Source organism: Aspergillus candidus (assembly GCF_002847045.1).
Source record: "Aspergillus candidus strain CBS 102.13 unplaced genomic scaffold BDW47scaffold_71, whole genome shotgun sequence".
In the NCBI taxonomy this organism is placed as follows: Eukaryota; Fungi; Ascomycota; class Eurotiomycetes; order Eurotiales; family Aspergillaceae; genus Aspergillus; species Aspergillus candidus.
The window spans coordinates 20,967-40,413 of NW_020194076.1; the positions used below are offsets into that span (position 1 = coordinate 20,967).

Here is a 19,447-nt window from a genome sequence, read left to right on the forward strand (position 1 = left end):
CGCTACTCCGGAAACCGTGGTGGCTGCACCACCTCCCCCTCCTCAAACCTCGTCTTCGCCACCCTCCCACACCCCCCACAAGTCCTCTTTCCCTCATCCGCCCCAAACTCCTCCACTACCTCCTTGACCTGCGTCCCCAAATCCACACACACAAACCTCTTCTCCCACACAACCTCACCACACCCCTCCCCAGCACAATACCACCGCATGGCATCCATCACCCCCTCGCCCCCCCTCGGCATCTCCACAACAACCCCCACACTATCCTTAAACCGCACCGGACAGTGCGGCGTGTTCGCTGGCAGCAGGAACAGCGAGCCCTCGTGGATAGGCACGTCCTGGAAGACGGGGGTTGATGCCGAGGTGTCGACGGTTTTGAGAAGCATGGATCCCCGGTATTGGTAAAAAAATTCCGGGGTTGGGTTGATGTGGAAGTCGGTGCGTGCGTTCGGGCCGCCGACTATCATTACTGTGTAGCCGGGGGTTGTTGGGGAGGACGGGTGGTAGATGCAGTGGTTGTTTACGGGGGGTTGGAGGAGGTGGGAGTTGGATTCGAGCCTGTTGATTGGGAGGGGTTAGTTGTTGGGTTTGTTGGTTGAGGTGTGGTGGTGATATTGCGGTGGTGAGGTGGTGATAGACAGTATGTAAGTCATGTAGTGGGGGAGGGGTAAGGTATGCTGGGGTGGGATGTACCATTTGGGGATGTTTAATGCTGGGGGAAGCATGTTGTCTCGGGGGTAATTGAGTTAGTTATGATTCTGAGGGCAGTAAGAAGATAGCACAGGTAAGTATCAAGAAGGGATGGATAAGATCAAGGAGATTGATAATGATCGAGATGATTCATGCTTCATGATTTACTTCTAATCGTTGGTTCCTCAGGCCCATACCCGGAGATACGCCGGGCTTAAGCGCGGACCACCATCGGAGCGGATCATCCACCGCCCCGGTTGATTTTCTCGATCTACTTTTTTTTTTTCTCTTTTCTCCGTCGGAAGTTGGATCTTGTTCTTGCTCAGTTTCACCACCATTTGCACGACTCCGATTGAGAATCGCACCATGGCGACCTCCCAACCCCCCGTCCGGTTCACTTCGCACAAGAATTTCGTCTGGCGACTGGTGTTTTCCGTCTTGACCGGCCGCACCATCCAGATTTCCCAGATTCGCCCGTCGTCCACCAATCCCGGTCTGGCCCCGCATGAGATTTCCTTCCTCCGTCTGATCGAGAGCGTGACCAATGGCTCGCAGATGGAGATCTCGTATACCGGTACGATTCTTGTCTTCAAACCCGGTCTGATCACGGGCAGCGCGCCCGGAAATGGCGCCAGCGGCGGCGTCATCCACCACCAGCTCCCGCCGAACTGCTCGCGCGGCGTCAGCTACTTCCTCGTCCCGCTCTGTCTCCTCGCTCCGTTCTCCAAGGCGCCCATCCGAGTCCTCTTCAGCGGTCCGGGCGTCATCACCTCGTCCACCCCGACGGGCGACATGTCCGTCGACAGCGTGCGGACCGCCATCCTCCCGCTCTACAACCAATTCGGCATCTTCAACAACATTGAGCTCCGCGTGCTACGGCGGTCTAACCCCGGCCCGAACGGCAAGGGCGGTGGTGGCGAGGTGCAGCTGGTCTTTGGGCACCAGGTCCGTCTCGCGAAGACACTACACATGTTGAATGCCGGTCGGATTAAGCGCATCCGCGGTGTGGCCTACTCGGTCGGCACGTCGGGATCAAACAATGCCCGGATGATCGAAACCGCCCGTGGCATCCTTAACCCGCTGTCGCCGGATACCTACGTCTTTTCAGACATGTCGTCCGCGCCGCTCGTCGACGCCCCCGACAAGACCAGCGCTGCAGCCAAGAAGAAGATTGGTCTGGGATTCGGGCTATCGCTGGTCGCCGAGTCATCGACCGGCTGTCTGTACTCGGCGGACGTCGCGTGCCCGCCGTCGGGCGGTCAGCCGCCCGAGGATATCGGCAAGCAGTGTGCGTACCAGCTGCTGGAGACCATCTCCAAGGGCGGGTGTGTGGCGCCCGCCGCCGCGCCGACGATGCTGGGACTCATGACGATGGGGACGGAAGATGTCGGTCGCCTGCAGCTGGGGCGAGAGGTGGTGGGCGACGAGAGCGTCATCCAGTTGGCGCGCGACCTGACCAAGTTCGGGTGTCCCGGCTGGGGTCTTCGCGATGCCAGCGACGACAACACTACGAGCGACGTCATCGTCAGTGTGGTCGGGCGCGGTATTGGCAACGTTGGGCGTAAGGTGGCTTAGTTTGATACTGGGCGAAGGATGGATGGATGGAAGGAAACCGATCTACAACTCTCCGGCCCGCGACAGCTCAGCTCAGCCATCAGGAACCATTTCTCATGGGTTGTTTCAGGAGATTTGAAGGAGGGTCACAGAATTGTTTCAGGTTGTTGAAACACCCACACCACCGTGCACGTGGCAGAGATCCTTGGGAGAAGACCATGAAGGCATGGGTCGCGCTGGACGAGTACGACACCACGTCAGTTCTTTTTATGGGTTGGAGATGGAGAGATTCCCAGCGTGGATGCCCGATGCATTTGGGACCACATTGACCGCCAACTGGTGGTCGTGATTGGGTCCCACACGTGGCTGCCAAGCGCCAACTTGCATACTCCTCATTCTCATTATGATTCTGTTGATTTCCATCCTTGCGTGGATCCTGGAAAGGAATGAGGGGAATGAGAAGGGGATTCCCAGTTTCTCTTGGAGTTGAAGCCATATAAATCAGCTTGATTGGGAAATGCTGAATAAATGATACCCACCTTGTCTATATGTATCTTAGGATTATTGGCGTTAAATTCACTTGTTTCAAATTATCATCCTTATAATTATTATCAAAACATAGACTGACTCAGTCCTGTTCACCGCTAGGATCGCCCTATGGGGAATCGGTTGAGTTGTCACCCCTCTTTCAATGGCTTCTCTTTTTCTCTCTCCTCTTTTTCTTTCTCTTCTTCTTCTTCTTCTCATCTTCATCTTCACACAATCATGATCCTCCAACACACCGTCTAAATATCCATCAAATTAATATTACAGTCTACCCCCCTTCTCCAGGTTTGATCTTATTTTCTCTCTCTTTCTCTCTTTTTTCGATGTATATAAAATTCGCCAGAAATGTAACCAGTACAGTTCCTTCCGTTCCTCTCTCTGTTTTTGTCTACCTTGCCTACTTCCTATGTCCGCTTTTCTTCGTCTCCGTTTCATCCATCGGTCTGAACTGCCTTCCTATCCGGAGATTTGATATCGTCGCAAGTCCCAAGATGCGATCGATCGGTCGTTCAGCTGTCAGCTACCCTTGATTCCGAGATGGAGTCAACACGGTGGGTGAGACTGAAGAGTACTACCCAGAGATCTCTGGTAACTCCCAGCGTGGTGGCCGTTGATTGCTGCAGGATATGATACCGCCGCCAGCTTGGGACGTATGTCTCTCTTCCCTTGCAGCATTCGACGGGTCTACATGAATGGAATGATACAAAGGGAGTTCCCCTCTTCTTTCTTTCTTCTCTTCTTCTTCTTTCTCTTCCCATTCAATCGCTTGACCCGCAAAGGAGAAATGCTGTCCGTTTGCTAAGTAGTAGTCGTGTCCCCGATGTAATGGTGATGACCTCGATATGGACCATGGACCCAGTGTCAGTCCAGTCAATCCCTCGAGTGAACCTAATTGACCATCTGTCCGCTGAAAGTATACCCCCCCTGCTCGATCCATCTCGTCTTACTCAAGAATGTACGCTTCACCCCCTCTGGCCGCTTCTTTCGTCTACTCGCAATCCCCTGTCGGTTGATTTGCATCCGGTGTCCCTGTTTCTCTTTCTCGATCCTCTATGTATATCTCCCGGGACTGCGTTCTTGTAAGCTCTATCTGAAATCACCACGATGCGCTGATGATGATCACCCAACAGATCGACTCCATCGGCCGAACACGACACTCCGTAGACTTCCCCCAAACGGTAAGTCTTCCCCTGTCTTAGAACCGACTAACAGGTGGTCTGGTCCGCAGGTGATAATATCTCATGAGGAAGTGTTCATACATCGATGGGTAGATTATGTCTACCCTCCATCGTTGTCCTAATCCGCTGGTTAGGACGACGGTGCAGACTTCATCTTCCAGCGGGCCCATCAGACCTAGACTTGCTTGATCTCTATGATCTTGGCTAGACTTATACTTCTTACTTTTTTTTTCCAGCAAGAGCATCTGCCAGGCACCGCGGGCCGGCCCAGTAAGTGACAGAGCTTGTAAGCCACACTGGTCCCTTGATAGCCCTAGCACGTGCTAACCAACCATACCAGACTGGATAAAGAATGACTGCCCGTCCGCCGGCTAGTCCTCTTAGGACGTGCTCTTGCTGTGATTCTTTGCTACACCTTCGTCCACTCAAAAACCACCATTGCTTGGCATGTACAGCCCTAGACGACGGACACCTCGCATCCCACTCCCAGAACAAGGTTCCTTAAATCTTACCACACAAGAGCCCTGTTCAAGCAGCTGCAGCGTGGCCAGCCCAGTAAGTGACAGAGCTTGTAAGTATATCCCTCTATCAATATAGACATGACACAACATCTGACTTCATCTGAACAGGCTGGCTAAAAACAAAAAGGCCACATCCGTGCAGCAATGTGGGAGATATTCATTGGGAACGTAAGTTCAATTGGCCCCTCCTCCCGAATCAAACAAACTAATACTAATACAATGAATCAACAGACACCCTATGTAAACCATTCCCGAAAACCACCATAGCTGTGCAGTGAACAGCCCAGTAGTGCGACAGAGCCTGTAGGGTCATCCAATCCCTCTCTACCTTGCCGAACTAACCAAATGATCCGTTTCTAGGCTGGCTAAAAACAAATTTCCTGCATCAGCAACGGGACAAACACGTAAGCTCCCCATCCCATTGTCAACATGAAAGAAAAGATAGATGGTGTCTAACAGAACACCAGAGGGTGCACAACTCCGCGAGAATAAATACCTACGTCTTCGTCGAGGAGACGAGACGAGACGAGGTGGTCCGTCGTCTAGGGCACGGTAATGCCAACCAACACCAACTATCCACCATGCGGTACACACATCGTGCCGCTGCGGGGAGAAGACGGCCCGTGGGGAACGGGAACACAGTGGATACAAGCTACCTACTATCTATCAATACACAAGAATGATAGCCCACTCCACCCCAGTCCCGTGTTCCCCACGGGCATGATCTCATACTATCGTCGATGTGGGCTACGAGCGTGCGTGCGTAACGCATGACAAATTCAGAAACCCCAGAGACCCAGAACCAGAAACGGCGGACGATTGCCGATCTGGGTGGATATGGATATGGATACTGATAGTGTGTGCGTAGTAGATGCGCTAATTTAACCTAACTATTCTATTTGACTTGGTACGGTTGCCTTGCTCGGTACCCCAGGCTCTATCCGTAAACTTATTGACCCCGTACTTTTCCATTGATAGGACTTCGTTCTTGGTGGTTAAAAGGTATCAATCATCCATAAGAGAGGGAAAGAAAGAAAGAAAGAGGGTAAGGACACTAGAACAACCCAAAGGAATAGCATAACAATCTATGGATAAAAACATAAAATACTCCAAGTACGGAGTAACTTCACCAACCTGAACAGCCAAACCATACTAAAGTATCCGTACTTGGTTAGTAGTCAACAACCAACCCCCTCCAATCACTCCAAAAAAGAAAGAAAGAAGAAAGAAGAAAGAAGAAAGAAACAAAACAAGGATCTCACCAAGATCTAAAACAAATAGCGAGCGGGACGGATCCACCCACCCTGTTCAAACGAAGCCCGCTCCTCTCCCCAGTCTCCACTTCCCAGCGGCATAGATAAGAAGCAAACAAAAGAAGGAAAGACGGAACGGAGACGTAATTCTTGGCTTCTTGGCTTCTTGGCTTCTTGGCTTCTTGGCGTGATTCCGCTGCGTCTATCATCTATCACCCAGGAAAATAGGATGGGTCTGCGATCTGATCTACAAGGGGGATGCCTATCTTGGCTTGTTGGATATTGTTCTTTTCTAGAGTGTACTCCGTACTTCGTACTCGGACTGGCCCACTGGGTAGTAGATCTGATGGGCCTGGGGTAAAAAAGGGGGGAGGGAAGGGGGCGCTAGTTGGGTAGTGCTTTTGTTTCCTTATCTATTCTTTGTTTATATCTATTATGTATTTCTATTTCGTAGTAGAAGTACTCCGTAGTAGTGTAGAGTATGATGAATTGTAGACGGTTGGTATTGTTCATATGATGTCTCAATGTATAGTTGGTTACTCACGAAGCACAAGTGTCACGATATCTTTTGTAGCCGTGTGGTGATTTTTTTTTCTCAAGATACGTTTATAATCTACGTTTTAAATAGGAACATTGTGGAAAACCGAATATGCTAACAATTGGATAAAAATAAAAAACACTTTTAACGTAGTACTCTCAGAACAATATGCCAGTCTGGATGGATGCGATGCAAAAGAGAACAAAGACAAGACAAAGAAAACAATTAGGGGTATGCCAAGGCCAAGTAACAGTGAGATGCAAGTTGAGATGAAAAAACAACAGCAAAGAACACACATAATAACAAGCAGAGTGCCGATGTTCGAACGCTGTATGGTATCCCGAACGCCGTGCCAGTGTGCACCCAAACAATCAATCTATAGAGCCGAACAAAACGTCATGTCAAATCAAACAACGCAACGCAGAACAAAAAGAAAGGGGCAAGTGAGCGCAGTGGTATATAATCGAGGAGAAAGGTGTAAAGGAGGGAGAATGGGGGGTTGGAGGCAACATGGCCTCCTAACGGGAAACGTGGTAAGTTAATCAGAAACGTCCTCATCCTTGCCAGGCCACATAATCTCCTTGCGGATGACAGCGCGGACGTTGCAGAAAAGCACAAAGAGGTACATGCACACGATGCAGACGGACATGGCGGAGGAGACGCCCAGGACCGCCTGGCTGTTCAACGCCTTGCCCAGGGTGATGGTAGCCAAAGTGAATCCTGTGTTGGGGAAGACCATGGCCCACCAGCTGAGATGGAAGGCCGTGGGTGGGCTGCGGACGATGGCGATCAGAGCAATGCAGAAGAACCAGAGGCTCAGGGCCCAGAGGAAGACGCCTGAGGCGATGGCCAGCAGCTCGAGGACGTGACCCTCGACAAGGGCATTCTCGTCGCCCAGCAGGCGGAAGTTCTCCGGCAGACCCTGGGCCATGCCGACGAGAGCGAGCGCCGTGAAGGCCGGGGGCCCGGCGCAGATGAACATGGCCGGTCGGTGCTCCCTGCAGGGGAGGCCCGACTCCATCAGCCGGCCGATGTAGTGGGCGTACATCATGAAGGAGATAGAGAATCCGAGGCCCTGGAAGGTAATCCCCGCGACGATTATAGTGATGGCGGAGCTCGGGGGCTGGTTCTCGGCGATGACGGAGGCGATGGTGCCGCTCAGCATGATAGGGAAGGCCGGTAGAACCCACGAGGGCATCATGGTTTGGAGGCGGTAGCGGTGGGAGGAGAAGACAAACGAATATTGGATGATGGCCGTGAGCAATGTGCAAGCGCAGTAGAGCCAGAAGAGGACCTGGAGGAAGAGAGTGAAGGATTCTCCAGCGTCCTCTCCAAAGTACCGGTATAGTCCGCAGATGATGGTGGCGACTGAGAGCCAGAATGGACCGAAGAAGAGCCCTTCGCGTTCGTGGCGGAGAGAGTCGAGGAGGTTGCCGTGGATGACGAATCGGGCGACCATTGCCGAACAAAGTACAACGAAGAAGAAGAGGTTGATGATGAAGACAGCCAGTCCAATCTCCCGCAACCCTGGGAACGTATTGGGCTGGGCGGCCAGAAGCACAGCCAACCCACCGCCGCTCATTGTGAGGGTGTACCAGGCCCAAGTGAAATGCCGCAGCCGCTCCCGGAAGTCCACATGCATGGGCTTCTTCTCCAGGCCATGATCAAGCATGCTGGCATTTGAATGGGAAGACATAGGAGGAACCTGTTGGCTTTCCAACATGGTGTTGTGAGGGAACATGGCGTTGTGAGGGCTGGTAGCTGGGCTGCAACGTATGGTTGGAGTAGGACTGGGACAAGGGCTTGGTATAGGACTTGGTAAGGGACTCGGCTGGGGGGTTTGGTGAGAATAGAACATGATGAACGAAGGAAGGACAATATATATCAACGAATGACAATCCGGTGAGACCGCTGAAGATGGAGTGTGTGGTGTCAGAAGAAACGATCCACCACTGGACAAAAATGATCAGAACCGTATACCTCCGAAGTGGATGCAAAACGGTGTGCCAAAACAAAACAAGAAATCGATAAGCGACGGATCTCCTGCAGCTCGATCAATTTGAAACCAGGTAGCAGAGTATTGATAAGGAATTAAACGAAAGTCAAATGAAAAGTGGGCAACACGAATGTAGGGCAGCAGTCAACGTGACAAACGTGAAACTATGAGAGGATGAGAAGCAAAGCAAGACCAGACAGTCGAGGCGGGTCGAGAACAGATGAAGCCAATGGTATTCAATTGAGATCTATCAACTAGAGAATAGTTGCAGGGTGGTGGGCATCGTCCATATATGCACTCTGACACAAACCCCCACGCGCATGGATCAAAGTGTAGGGGGCAAATATTGCACAGGAGCCTGTCCTCTTCCTTGATATCAATCGTCACTAGTCGAGATTCTAGTGGGCGCGCCAAGAGCCACACATCAGCCATGGTTGGCTTAGACATTGTGCGACATGCATACGAAACTCTGATTATCGCTGAAGAGGGTCAAAAATCCCACAGGGGACGGGAACATTAGGAACACATCAGAGACCAGGGATCCACGGGGGGTGAGAGGATGCGGTGGATCATTTCTCGGCAGTCGTTAGTGAGGTGACGATGCCTAGGGGCAACCCTCGGACAGAGTCGAGATAGTTCATGATCTTCACGATGGCGACGCCAGACAACATCTGCCAAGCCATGGATGGTAATTCTGGAGCCTGTGGTGGGTCGGAACCACGACAGCTATCATCCACTGTAGTCCAGATGCCTTGCACAGGATTCAGCGTGATCATTAGGGGAAAAGTGATTGGGTTGCCCTAAGAACCCTATGGCTACGATGCTGTCAGAAAATTTTCCCGAGGGTCTTCCAGTCATCGACTCACTGACCAGTCCGATCAGCCAGATCGAAACTGGTCCTCCCATATCACCAAGTTTAATGCATTTCGGGAACACCTCAAGTTGGGAATCATGTTTTCCTTCCAGACTTTAGCCCAAATCCTTCCCAGCCGGCACTATCGCCATCGCCAAGAACCACCAGGCCGGGCCCCTTTGAAAGGGCGGAAGTCGGCGGGCACCCATATCGGCCCGAAGTCTTGGTTTTAAAAGGAACGAAGGACAAGAAATGCCGGGTTGATGATGGGTCAGCCGTGTGGGTCCACGGGAGCAGGGTTAGGCTCTAAAAGGCTAATCAGGTACGAGCCAGTCGGAGGACGTGCAACGTGCGTGGAAAAGCCCATGCCGTTTAATCCAACAACAGTCCGCCAAGAGGGAGATCGACGACGCATCATCCACGGGAAGGTCCACTGCCAAGCTTTCCGGCGAGTGGCTGTGATTGTTTACTGATAAGGAGAAAAAGTAAAAGGGGTGATGGGAAGGAAAAGGAGGTGAGGGGATTCGAAGAAACGGAAAAAACGGAAGAGATGGATCAGATGGAAGAGACGGAAGTGACGGAAAGGAAGGAGAGAATAAGATGATGATGAAGTTGAGGTTGAAGATGAAGTTTAAAAAAAAGACAGATGGAAAAAAGATGGAATTATCCATGATGGATAATGGATGCACAATGTGTGACATAATTATTTTCTTATCTCAGCTCTTCTCTTTGTCTCTTCTTCTCGTCCCCTTTTCCTCCTTTTGCTCTCCACTTTTCGTAAACCTCACTCTCTCATTTGTTGGGATACGCGCCCGACTCTCTACATGGGTTGCCTACTGACTCAATCGCCAATGTTGGAAGTTCATCGCCGAATGTGATCTGATCTATATATAAAACGTCTGCCAAGATGGGCTGTGTGAGGTGATAGTGGATCGACGTTCTCTACATTGCAGCCCAAAATCAACAACACCATGTCTTCCCAGACTTCCAAGACTTTTAGGATCTCCATTTTCTCGCCCGGGCGACTTCACTGATTCTAATTCGCATTCAAAGTTCCAGGCACCTCCATTCCAAGAGCCTTATCGTGCTCCATTTCACCCCAGGGTCATCCATACTAGTAATTTGTGGATCACGGGTGGCTTGCGGATGGCATCACTTCTCACTCCAACAGCCCTTAATCTAGGCATCATGAATAACTTACGATCTCATGCCTAGCTCTCTCTGTTTACTCTGCCACTCTGCACTTCGCCACTTCTTCATACCGCCATTCCACTGACCTGCAGTTCTTATCATGCCCTTGCCACCAATCCATCTATGAATAGCTTCCGTCCCACAGGTATACATATGCCAAGGCCAAGAGTCTCTCTTGGCTCCGAATCACGGAAGATTCGACCTCGTCATTCCCTCCCCCAGGTCCTATCTCAAAACCTACCCATACCCACCCTGTTTCTGTTCCTTGTCAATGATGTGATCTGTCTTGGCGAAATCGCACGGCTGTGTCCTATCTGGGCATGTCTTTTTTGCTTCATCTCCGGCAGGATGGTCAATGGATCGGACGGAACACTACAACAACAGTTTAAGGCCCGTTCTCACCTTGTAAATCAAACTTGGTTTGAACAAGGGATCATGTGCATGTGAACCCGAGTTGAGTCGGAAATTAGGGTATGGCCAATGGTTTCATCACAAATTTTCTCGCGCTTTCTCCTCTCGACATCCCACGTCCTCTCATAATGAATGCATCGAGCAAGTTCTAGACATCGGCAAGCTGGGATGACAACTTGCAATCACCCCTGTTGCGAATGGCTTTTAGACCTAACCTCATTCTCGCTTCGCTTTCCCCAAACCCATGCCGGCTAGGTGGAGAGACCGGCTTTCGCGGTTATTGCGGGGAATCACAGCGTCATTGGCTGGTCTGTGGGTCTAGAAGGCGGTCGCATGAGCGACGAAGAACTCTACGTGATGATCGTATCCAACATGGGATCATTCTACAGGCGGCCCAGTCTCAGCTACAAGAGCTACAACAACATCACCCTATTCAGGAAGGTGTCTCTATGGGAGATTAAACGAGTTTTGCATGCAGACGTGGGGCGGGTGAAAAAGTTCGAAATCTTCAGAACCGAGACGATCGTCTCCTAGGCCAACTTAATCCATGTCACACTGCGCATGAGGGAAAGTTCAATTGGTCCTGCCAGGTTTTATTGCAAAGCACTAACATTTTAAGATTCCCCCACGGTGCTCCTTTGGCAAATCAGAGTTTCAAATTGGATCACGCAAGAAAATCAGCCGCAGGCATACCCGAGGATCGTCTACCCTTCCATCCGCCACAAGTCTCCTATGCTTGAGTAAGATTACATGCTTCTGATATCCTGTAAGCCATGTTTTTATTTACTCCGTACACCTGGCCATGCATATATATGCGGGTGCTATGTGATCGCTCTGTACGAGGTTGAATATACATGCAGGGGGCGGAAGTATCAAAACCGTCACGGAAGAAAAATCGCCCGATGAGAAACAATGAGAAAAGAGAAGAACAGCAAAAATTGGGAGAGAAAAGAATCGATGAGGGGGGAAAAAAAAGAAAAGAAAAGAAAATTAAGACATGGAGAAATGAGAAAAGGGAAAAAGACAAAGAAGCGGCGAGAAACCAACAAGCCATTCACATCATCCGGTACACCAAATCTGACGCCAGCTCCGTCGTGGTGTCCAGGAGCCCACGTAGGCCCCGCGCCGAGGGCTTTTCGAAGCCAGTCCACGTGTATCCCATTTCTCTTTCCAGCGGAGGACAAAACTCCGCAAGGTCCCGCACTTTACAGGCTGCATAATGAATGACCAACCTTCGCAGCTCGTTGTCCCGCAGCTGAGTGGCCGAAGTGGGTGATATCGGCTCGAGGCGGGTCGTCTTGGTGTATGCATAGTGGAGGAGGTCGAGCACCATGCGAGCCTTGGTGTTGGTCAGGATCATCTGCTCCGGGTCGGACCTGTCGGTGGCAGATTCGGGGAATCCGAGGTACACAAGGTCTCGATGCAGCTTCCGGAGGCACAACTGCGCCAGTGCGGGGATCAGATATCGGGTTGCAAACACGTAGAGTTTGGCGTGAAACAAGAGATATGGGAGGTCTGATCCGCTCGGCTGGAGGTGACCAGAGAACGAGCTCGGCGGTCTAGTGCTGAACTTGCGAGGATCAACGTAGTCGATGGTTGCAAACTCATCCCAGAGGCTGATTCCCGTCTCGTGCCGGTTGGAGAAATCTTGTCTGACGAAAGACGAGTCGATGAAGGACCTCGTTGGGGGTCTGGTGGGCCCCTTCACATCCCTACCTGTCTCCTCTTGAGTCTGCTCATTCCACTCACCTTCATCCCCCTCTTGTTGGGGGTGCGCAGCGGTGTCGTCTTCTGGCGGTATGGGTGCCGACTGCTCGAGGTCCTCCGGTTCAGCTACGTCGGTGGGCTGTGCAGATTCTTCGGGATCAGCGGCACCAGGTGCCCCCGTTAATCGTTCCCATTCGTCTGATACTTCGGCGGTTTCAGCAGTGGGGGGTTGGCCCTCAAATCCCTCCTTCGGTTTCTCGGGGGGCGGCGTGGTGGGGGGCGTCAAATTCGAGCCGGGATCTTCCGCTGATGCACCACCCTTCTGCTTCTTCTTGTTTTTCTTGTTCTTTTTGCTTGTCTTGACCTGGTTTTGGGGGCCCCGCGCATCGTCATTCTTGTCCTGCGGGTCACTCTCTGCAGTTGGGTGTTGCTGCTCGGCAGACTCTACTGTCGCAGTCGCCGGGTCTTCTGGCGCCTCGCCTGTCGGTTCAGGGTTTTCGGTCGTCAGGTCATACTGGCCTGTTGTTGCCTCTGCCTCAACGGTCTGCGACGGGTATTGGCCAGGATCAAACTCTTCACCGGCCCAGTCATCCCCTCCTCTGTCGGAGAAGCCGCCCGAGTTCGGGGGCGACGGCACAAAGGGAGGCACACCCGTGTGACTGTCGAAGGAGTTGCTGACCACAGGGATCTCCAGCTCCTCCTCACGAGACCCGGGTGGCGGCACAGTATAGTCGCCCGTGTAGGCGTACTCGCAAAAAGCCACAAAGGTCTCGACATCCTCCTCCTCCAGGACGGCAATATGGTGTTTTGACTCGCGGGTCTGACCATTCATCAAATGATCCAATGGTTGGGAGACATGCTGGGCGAGACCCGACTGGACTGTGAGTTTAGTGTGTTGGGGACCGACCAAGAAGGTAAATGGCGGCGAATAGACGATGCTGTTTCATTCGATGCGTCAGTGACAACACCGTTGAGGTCGGTATTATGATTTTGATTCGACTGCAGTGCAATGGATGTCGCGGGCACAGTCTCAAAGCCACGATAACCGCGACAACCACAGCCGCCAGCTAGTCAAAAGGAAAAAAGAGAAAAGAAAAAGAAAAAGAAAAAGAAAAAAAAAAAAAAGAAGGCAGAAAAATAAGACCGAAAAAATCTGAGAAGAATTATAATAATAGAGAAAGAAAAAGCTCACCTTCGGTAGTCTCGACCGGTCGCCATTGGCGGTCACTGTGCTCGCCTTAGGCTATCGCCCAAGGTATGTTGAAGAAAAGGAAGACAAAAGCGAGGATTCGCAAAATAATCAAAACTAGAGAATGTCTACTATGTACTGATATACTGAGAGTTAGGATTATATCTTCTAAACATCAATCTTGCGACCCCACCCCCTGGAGGTCAAGCACAGCGCAGTGTCCTCTTATCCCCCTTCCTGGAATGACGGACCGAGCCTTAGCTATTCCAAGCGCGAAAGCCGACCCCCTAATGGGGTCACGATAGTGTGCTACGTGTGCATCCATGATGGGGTTGAAGCGAGTTGACCGCTAGCTTTTTTTGTGACGATGCCAACAGGTTGGTCGTGCTTATCACCCTCACCCAAAGAGCATGAAAGAAAGAAAACAGCAACCCCAGCCACCGGGTGACCTCGGAGATTGCCTCGATCAACGATCCGTGCAATTTCTTTGATTGATGGGTTTTTTCTTATTCAACGCATGTATGTGCAACTGCAGAGTCGATAGAAGGTCGACAGACCAAACTTGGGGGAAACATTCAAGGGAAGTGCTGGCAGATGTTTAGTGGGGCCGGGGCAGGATGTCCCCTCCAAAAAACATACCATAGGCCATGCCACTCACTGAACAGCTCATCATCAACCAGCCAAGATGCAAAGCTCCCTCACGCGAGCGAGCGACTGCGGGGATCAAAGGTGCAGCTTTCTTTTACTTTTTCTGTTTGTTAGGGCGGTTGGGTCAGGGGTCTCCACTGTACTGCCCAACCCTATAGGTGGCTGCTGGGATTGTTGCCCGATGGATTTTATTCCCGCCTTCTTTGCCAACCCAACAGTCTTGTCCTATCGGTGGACGGAGCGGTCTGTTTGCTCAAACATGATAATAATGCTAATGGATAGGAAATGAGTCCACGTTGAGTCGGTTCGAGGTAGCGTGGGTGAAGAACTGTCAACCCCTGCATATGGTAGTATCTCTAGGGTATGATGATTCCATCATTCAACCTAATACTACCATGATATATATAATCTATATCAAGTAGTGCTACTTCAATATATGTGTATATAATCGAAATAATAATAATCAAATCCTAGTATAGCCACCAGTTTACCAGTAATCTCTACTGTCAAGCAATAATAGCCATCAAACCAAACAACATTATATATATAGATACCCACAAACCCTACACAGTAAATATAGCCCTGCCCCATTGATACAAGGTGTTCCCGATCCCATATTCCCAAGAAGGAAGATAACCAAATAAACCATAAACAGAGCAAGTCAAACGATTACTGTAATTTGATAAAATTGTTAGAAATTACCCTCAAAAAAACATCTATAGAGCCATCCCACGTGGCTGTTTATCCCCCAACCGTCCTAATCTTAATACATGGACGGGGTCAGCTATGAACCAGCTAGTTCATGTAACTATAAAGAAGATGTCATACTTGTTCTGTAGCCCCCTTTACGGCTAGTCTTTGGGCGCTTCCCTACTAATTAGGTAGGTATGTATGCGCATGGCGTCGGCTGTAGAGTGCCTGGCAGACCCCGCGTGTGTACCTATATCTAGATCTTAATGGAATGAACATCTGAAAATTGAGAGTATTAGATTACGTAGTGTATGAACAGTAGTATAGCTACTCCAATGACATATATGATGACACTTTGCACTTTGTAAACGGCCTATCTCGTTCTCTTGCAACAGGATGGTTATATACACCGAGGATATAGATAGAGAGCCTGAGGAATGATGCCCCACCGATCTGCCCGCCGTGTCCGAGCGGGGCCAATCAATGCTCACCTTGCTGTCAGGTCACGTGAGTGACTAGATATTGAGCTTTATACTAGGTTGTTCCAATTTTTATACTGCGCTGGGTAAGATTGATATGATGTTTTAGAATCTGGGAATGATTTTATGGGAGGAAAGGGTTCGTTTTGATATATTGGGAGTGAGTTCCTCCAACACATGGAGTGTCTCATGACTGGGTTTGACGATTGGGGAGTAGTATATGAAGTGCTAGATGTTAGGTAACTGTAGGTGAGTAAGAGAGCTGGAACTATAACGACCTGCCAAGGACGACGGTATAATGACTGCGCCCTATATTGACTATAGTGTGAGAGAAAGAAGTCATACATACATAGACAATCCAACAACTAATCTATAAAAATGCATCTAGACAACCAGATCGAAACCTAATGAACAAGTCTAATCTCCGTCATCCCCGGCTCCCACTCATGCAATCCCTGCCCAACACTATACCAAAACCGCAACCGCACACACTCCTTCCTAGCAGTTTCAACATCGCCCCGATCAAAAGCCTCCCCAAGCGCCTCCACACAATCCCTCACCCGCTCATCATTCTCTTTCTTCATCTGCACGATCGTCCCTTCCGCATCAGGCGCCGTCCCCACCTCCTCAATCGTTTCCTGCACCTCCATCACCTCCATCAGCGTCTCAGGATCAAGCGCATGCTTCGACGCGCCATCCTCAGCAGTGACGTCAATGCCGTGCATCTCGCGCAGGAGGTACTGCGCGCGCGAGAGCGGGTCCGCCAGCGTGCGGAAGGCTTCGTTTGTGCGCGCTGAGAGGGCCTCTGCGCGCTGCTTCTCGGCGCCTTGCGGGTATTTGTCGGGGTGGATTACGTTTTGGAGGCTGAGGAATTCGCGGCGGAGGTCGGCGATGGGGATCGCGAAGGGGGACGCTGGGGGTGGGCCGGCTGGGATGGTGTTCGGGAACATTGTGTAGTAGTTTGTTATGTCGGGGGTGGGGGTGGATGTGGTTGCGTTGATGTCTTCTTTGGTGTTGGTGGCGGTGCTGTTGTTTGCGGGGGATGCGGCGGGTGCGGTGGTGGTTAGACGGCGCGTTTGTTGGTACATCGTTGCATAGTGGCGAGGAGAGGTCTGCGATCGGAACTGGCAGAGTGTACAGCATGTCTGGCGAGCTGGGGATGCTCTGGATAGCAATGGCCGCGAAGAACCGGCTGCTGGGCGCGGGACAGACAGCCGCTGGAGCAGTCTCGGGGCGCGCATGGAAGAGCTCATGTCGGGTGTGTGGAGGAGTCGGGAATATGGCAGATTTGTATACAAAACAGAATTCGTAAAATGTAGTTTTTCAGACGAGGTCTCCGTGGATATGCAATGCTAGTCGTAAATACAGTCAGATGGTGAGGGAGATGAAGGCGAAGATGAACGATAAAAGATACCGGAGAAATCACGTGTAATGAGTCAGCAGTCCACGCCTGTGACGTCATTTTCAAGTAAATCGAAATACACAAGGCAAAGACTGATGGCACTCATAGCGAAGGAAAGCTCTACAGGCACACTTGTATATGGCATGTTAATTATTGTATAGCTCATCATTGACGGTGGATAGACACTCAATTCATGCATCTTCAAGGCGGCGTTCTGAATCGTACATCCATGCTTCATCTATTTGTTGGGGTCGGTCTTAGCCATTGGGATTCATGTATCGACAGTAGCCTTCGTCCCAGTCATCAAGAGCTAGAGAGGTACCTGCACGTGTAAGCGGTACCGCGCGTTGTACGCCCAGCCTGTCAAGACCACAGGCTTCCAGTTTAATTTTGGTAAAAACAGTCGAGGATCGGATATTATATTGTTCTGACAACTCGCCAATTATTCAATCCCCCAGAGCTTGACTGTCCGGTCATGACCGCAGCTCGCAATCCACTGGGCATCACTGCTGATATCTGTACTGAGCACGTTGCCCGAATGCCCACTGAGGGTCTTCACGAGCGACCAGTCATCCGCACTGAAAACGTTGACATTCTTGTCGAATCCACTGCTCACGAAGAACGTGCCCGACTTCTTCGGTTGCACAGGAGCAGCCGGGGGGTCACCCGCGCCGCCGTCGACCTCCATCTGGCCGGCCGCGCCCTCGGCCGCCGGCAGGAATGACGATTCCCCGCCCTTGTACCATCGCAGGTCGGATACGACGCTCTTGTGGGCACCGATGCCCCCCGTGTTCCGCACCTGCCGCAGGTCCCAGCACTTGACCCAGCCGTCGCCGGACCCGGTCAGCACGCGGTAGCCGTCCACCCCCCAGTCGAGACCGTAGATCTCCCGGATATGGCCCTCGAGGATCATGACGGTGCGGCCGGTGCGCAGGTCCCAGATGCGCCCAATACTGTCCAGGCCGCCACTCGCCAGGAGCGACCCGTCTTCGTTGAACGCCACCGTGTAGACCTCGCGCGAGTGACCTTCCTGGAGCTGCAACTCGCGCGACGTCTCGACATCCCATAACCGCCAGGTGGTGTCGTATGAGGCGGACGCGAGATAGCGACCCGACGGGTGGAACTCGGTGCGGCACACCCGGCCGCTGTGCCCGGGGAGCGTCGCCAACGGCTGGTCCTGGTCCAGCGACCACAGGGCCACGTTCCCCTCGCCGCCGCCGGACACCAAGTTGACCGACGACTCTGACACGGTGGAGGTGGGAAGTGTGGCCCCGGGGTACCACGCCAGACCCCCCACGCGATCTGAGTGGCCTTTGAAGGACCGCTTCTCCTCGAGGTTGGGCACGGTGAGCAGGCTGATACCACCGCCCCAGTTGCCCGTAGCGATGGTCTGGCCGTCGGGTGCGAATCGGCAGATACTGACGGGGCGATCGCCGGCGATCTGGGACCCGTAAAGGTCGAAACCCTGCAGCTTCTCTTTGATGGCCTTGCGATGCTTGATGTGGGTGCGGAGAGGGATCGTGGATTCCTCGCGTTGGCGGGCCACGCGGGCCTTTGCGCGCGGAAGAGAGAAACGCGCGATCTCTTTCCGAGCGTTGAGAAGAGCATCGGATCCCTCCGTGTAAAACTCCTCCTGCTGCTCGCCTTCATCCTCTTCCTCCGCGCCCAGCTCGGTGGTCGATTCGCGCATCTCGACATCGGCATCCGCCGCGTCCTGTCGTTCTGCCAGATCGGTCAAGAGCTCGCGTAGTCGGTCTCTTCGGTCTCCAGGGCCTTCTCCGAACAACGTGATGGGTTCCCCGAGCTCGCGCAGGCGGGCTCGCACTCGGCTATCGTCTGTGGGCACCGCCATGGCGGCGGCTCGTCGTTTGCGCTCGAACTGGGACAGGATGGCCGAGGCCCTCGCGGCGGGGATGCCGGCGGCGGAAGAAGGAAGGTCATAATCATGATCGACGGCTGAAAGGGAGGAGTCGTCAGAATGGAGTGTACTTCAAGATCATTCCCGCGGATGGGTTTGCTTACGTATATTGGCTAGATCAATTCCCATGTCGGTGTCCTAGAGTAATCGCCGCATACGAGGTCAGTTGAGGGATGCATAAGCACTAGACGGTGTCTTTTGGGGATGCGATCAAATCAATGATGCGAGAAGGTCAGCATACCTCAGCCTCCTCGACATAGGCCTGCCTCGCGGGGTGCATCATAATGGCGAATCACGCCCCTCGCAGGGGGAGAAGACGGAAAATTAGGTGATTAATGAGCGCACTGGTGGCGAGACTCGAAGCAATCAAAGGGTCAATCCAAAGAAGGTCAATACTGGGGGGTTCTTGGGGTTGGAAGGAGATGGAGTGGGATGAATTCGTGGAGGGAGAAAACGAAGGAAGAGATCCGTTGAGCGGAAGTTGATCCTGATAAAGCTCCGGAGGAGAGAAGCACTGTATAGACTCCCCACGGACAGTGCGTTTTGTTCGATTTATTGATAGATAATCAATCAATAATTAATTACAAGTATATAAATAGAAATGAATTTCTTCCCATCTTTCCATCGATTGGAATGAAAAGGAAGAAAATCTCGATAAAGTGATTGATAACCCAAGGCGGTCA

General features: G+C 51.8%; 8 protein-coding genes across 8 annotated transcripts; 3 read left to right on the forward strand and 5 right to left on the reverse strand.

Moving 5' to 3' along the window:
- Positions 1 to 2: 2 nt before the first annotated feature.
- On the reverse strand, positions 3 to 816 carry BDW47DRAFT_134658 (3-hydroxyanthranilate 3,4-dioxygenase; the record flags this gene model as incomplete). The annotated part of the gene is made up of 2 exons (XM_024818138.1): positions 694 to 816; positions 3 to 558 (listed from the first exon to the last, which is right to left on the reverse strand). Exons 1-2 carry the CDS (start codon positions 723 to 725, stop codon positions 3 to 5), a joined length of 588 nt encoding a protein of 195 aa, XP_024668056.1. The 5' UTR covers positions 726 to 816.
- A 228-nt stretch (positions 817 to 1,044) lies between these two features.
- BDW47DRAFT_112882 (RNA 3'-terminal phosphate cyclase-like protein) lies at positions 1,045 to 2,899 on the forward strand. Its single transcript, XM_024814262.1, has one exon. It carries the CDS (start codon positions 1,057 to 1,059, stop codon positions 2,263 to 2,265), a length of 1,209 nt encoding a protein of 402 aa, XP_024668057.1. The 5' UTR covers positions 1,045 to 1,056; the 3' UTR covers positions 2,266 to 2,899.
- A 3,919-nt stretch (positions 2,900 to 6,818) lies between these two features.
- Positions 6,819 to 7,976, reverse strand: BDW47DRAFT_120664 (tellurite-resistance/dicarboxylate transporter family protein; the record flags this gene model as incomplete). Its single annotated transcript, XM_024815521.1, has 1 exon — positions 6,819 to 7,976. The coding sequence occupies one exon, from the start codon at positions 7,974 to 7,976 to the stop codon at positions 6,819 to 6,821; it is 1,158 nt and encodes a 385-aa protein (XP_024668058.1).
- Positions 7,977 to 10,928: 2,952 nt separating this feature from the next.
- On the forward strand, positions 10,929 to 11,471 carry BDW47DRAFT_120665 (uncharacterized protein; the record flags this gene model as incomplete). The annotated part of the gene is made up of 4 exons (XM_024815522.1): positions 10,929 to 11,007; positions 11,054 to 11,128; positions 11,169 to 11,196; positions 11,351 to 11,471. 4 exons carry the CDS (start codon positions 10,929 to 10,931, stop codon positions 11,469 to 11,471), a joined length of 303 nt encoding a protein of 100 aa, XP_024668059.1.
- A 17-nt stretch (positions 11,472 to 11,488) lies between these two features.
- Positions 11,489 to 13,938, reverse strand: BDW47DRAFT_84008 (uncharacterized protein). Its single transcript, XM_024819995.1, has 2 exons — positions 13,631 to 13,938; positions 11,489 to 13,376 (listed from the first exon to the last, which is right to left on the reverse strand). Exons 1-2 carry the CDS (start codon positions 13,654 to 13,656, stop codon positions 11,786 to 11,788), a joined length of 1,617 nt encoding a protein of 538 aa, XP_024668060.1. The 5' UTR covers positions 13,657 to 13,938; the 3' UTR covers positions 11,489 to 11,785.
- On the forward strand, positions 13,672 to 14,676 carry BDW47DRAFT_112889 (uncharacterized protein). The gene has a single exon (XM_024814263.1). It carries the CDS (start codon positions 14,313 to 14,315, stop codon positions 14,562 to 14,564), a length of 252 nt encoding a protein of 83 aa, XP_024668061.1. The 5' UTR covers positions 13,672 to 14,312; the 3' UTR covers positions 14,565 to 14,676.
- A 1,049-nt stretch (positions 14,677 to 15,725) lies between these two features.
- BDW47DRAFT_112890 (J-type chaperone JAC1) lies at positions 15,726 to 16,807 on the reverse strand. The gene has a single exon (XM_024814264.1). It carries the CDS (start codon positions 16,695 to 16,697, stop codon positions 15,849 to 15,851), a length of 849 nt encoding a protein of 282 aa, XP_024668062.1. The 5' UTR covers positions 16,698 to 16,807; the 3' UTR covers positions 15,726 to 15,848.
- A 218-nt stretch (positions 16,808 to 17,025) lies between these two features.
- Positions 17,026 to 19,340, reverse strand: BDW47DRAFT_84016 (putative pre-mRNA splicing factor). The gene is made up of 3 exons (XM_024819997.1): positions 19,006 to 19,340; positions 18,869 to 18,902; positions 17,026 to 18,802 (listed from the first exon to the last, which is right to left on the reverse strand). The coding sequence occupies exons 1-3, from the start codon at positions 19,045 to 19,047 to the stop codon at positions 17,289 to 17,291; spliced, it is 1,590 nt and encodes a 529-aa protein (XP_024668063.1). The 5' UTR covers positions 19,048 to 19,340; the 3' UTR covers positions 17,026 to 17,288.
- Between the last annotated feature and the right edge of the window lie 107 nt (positions 19,341 to 19,447).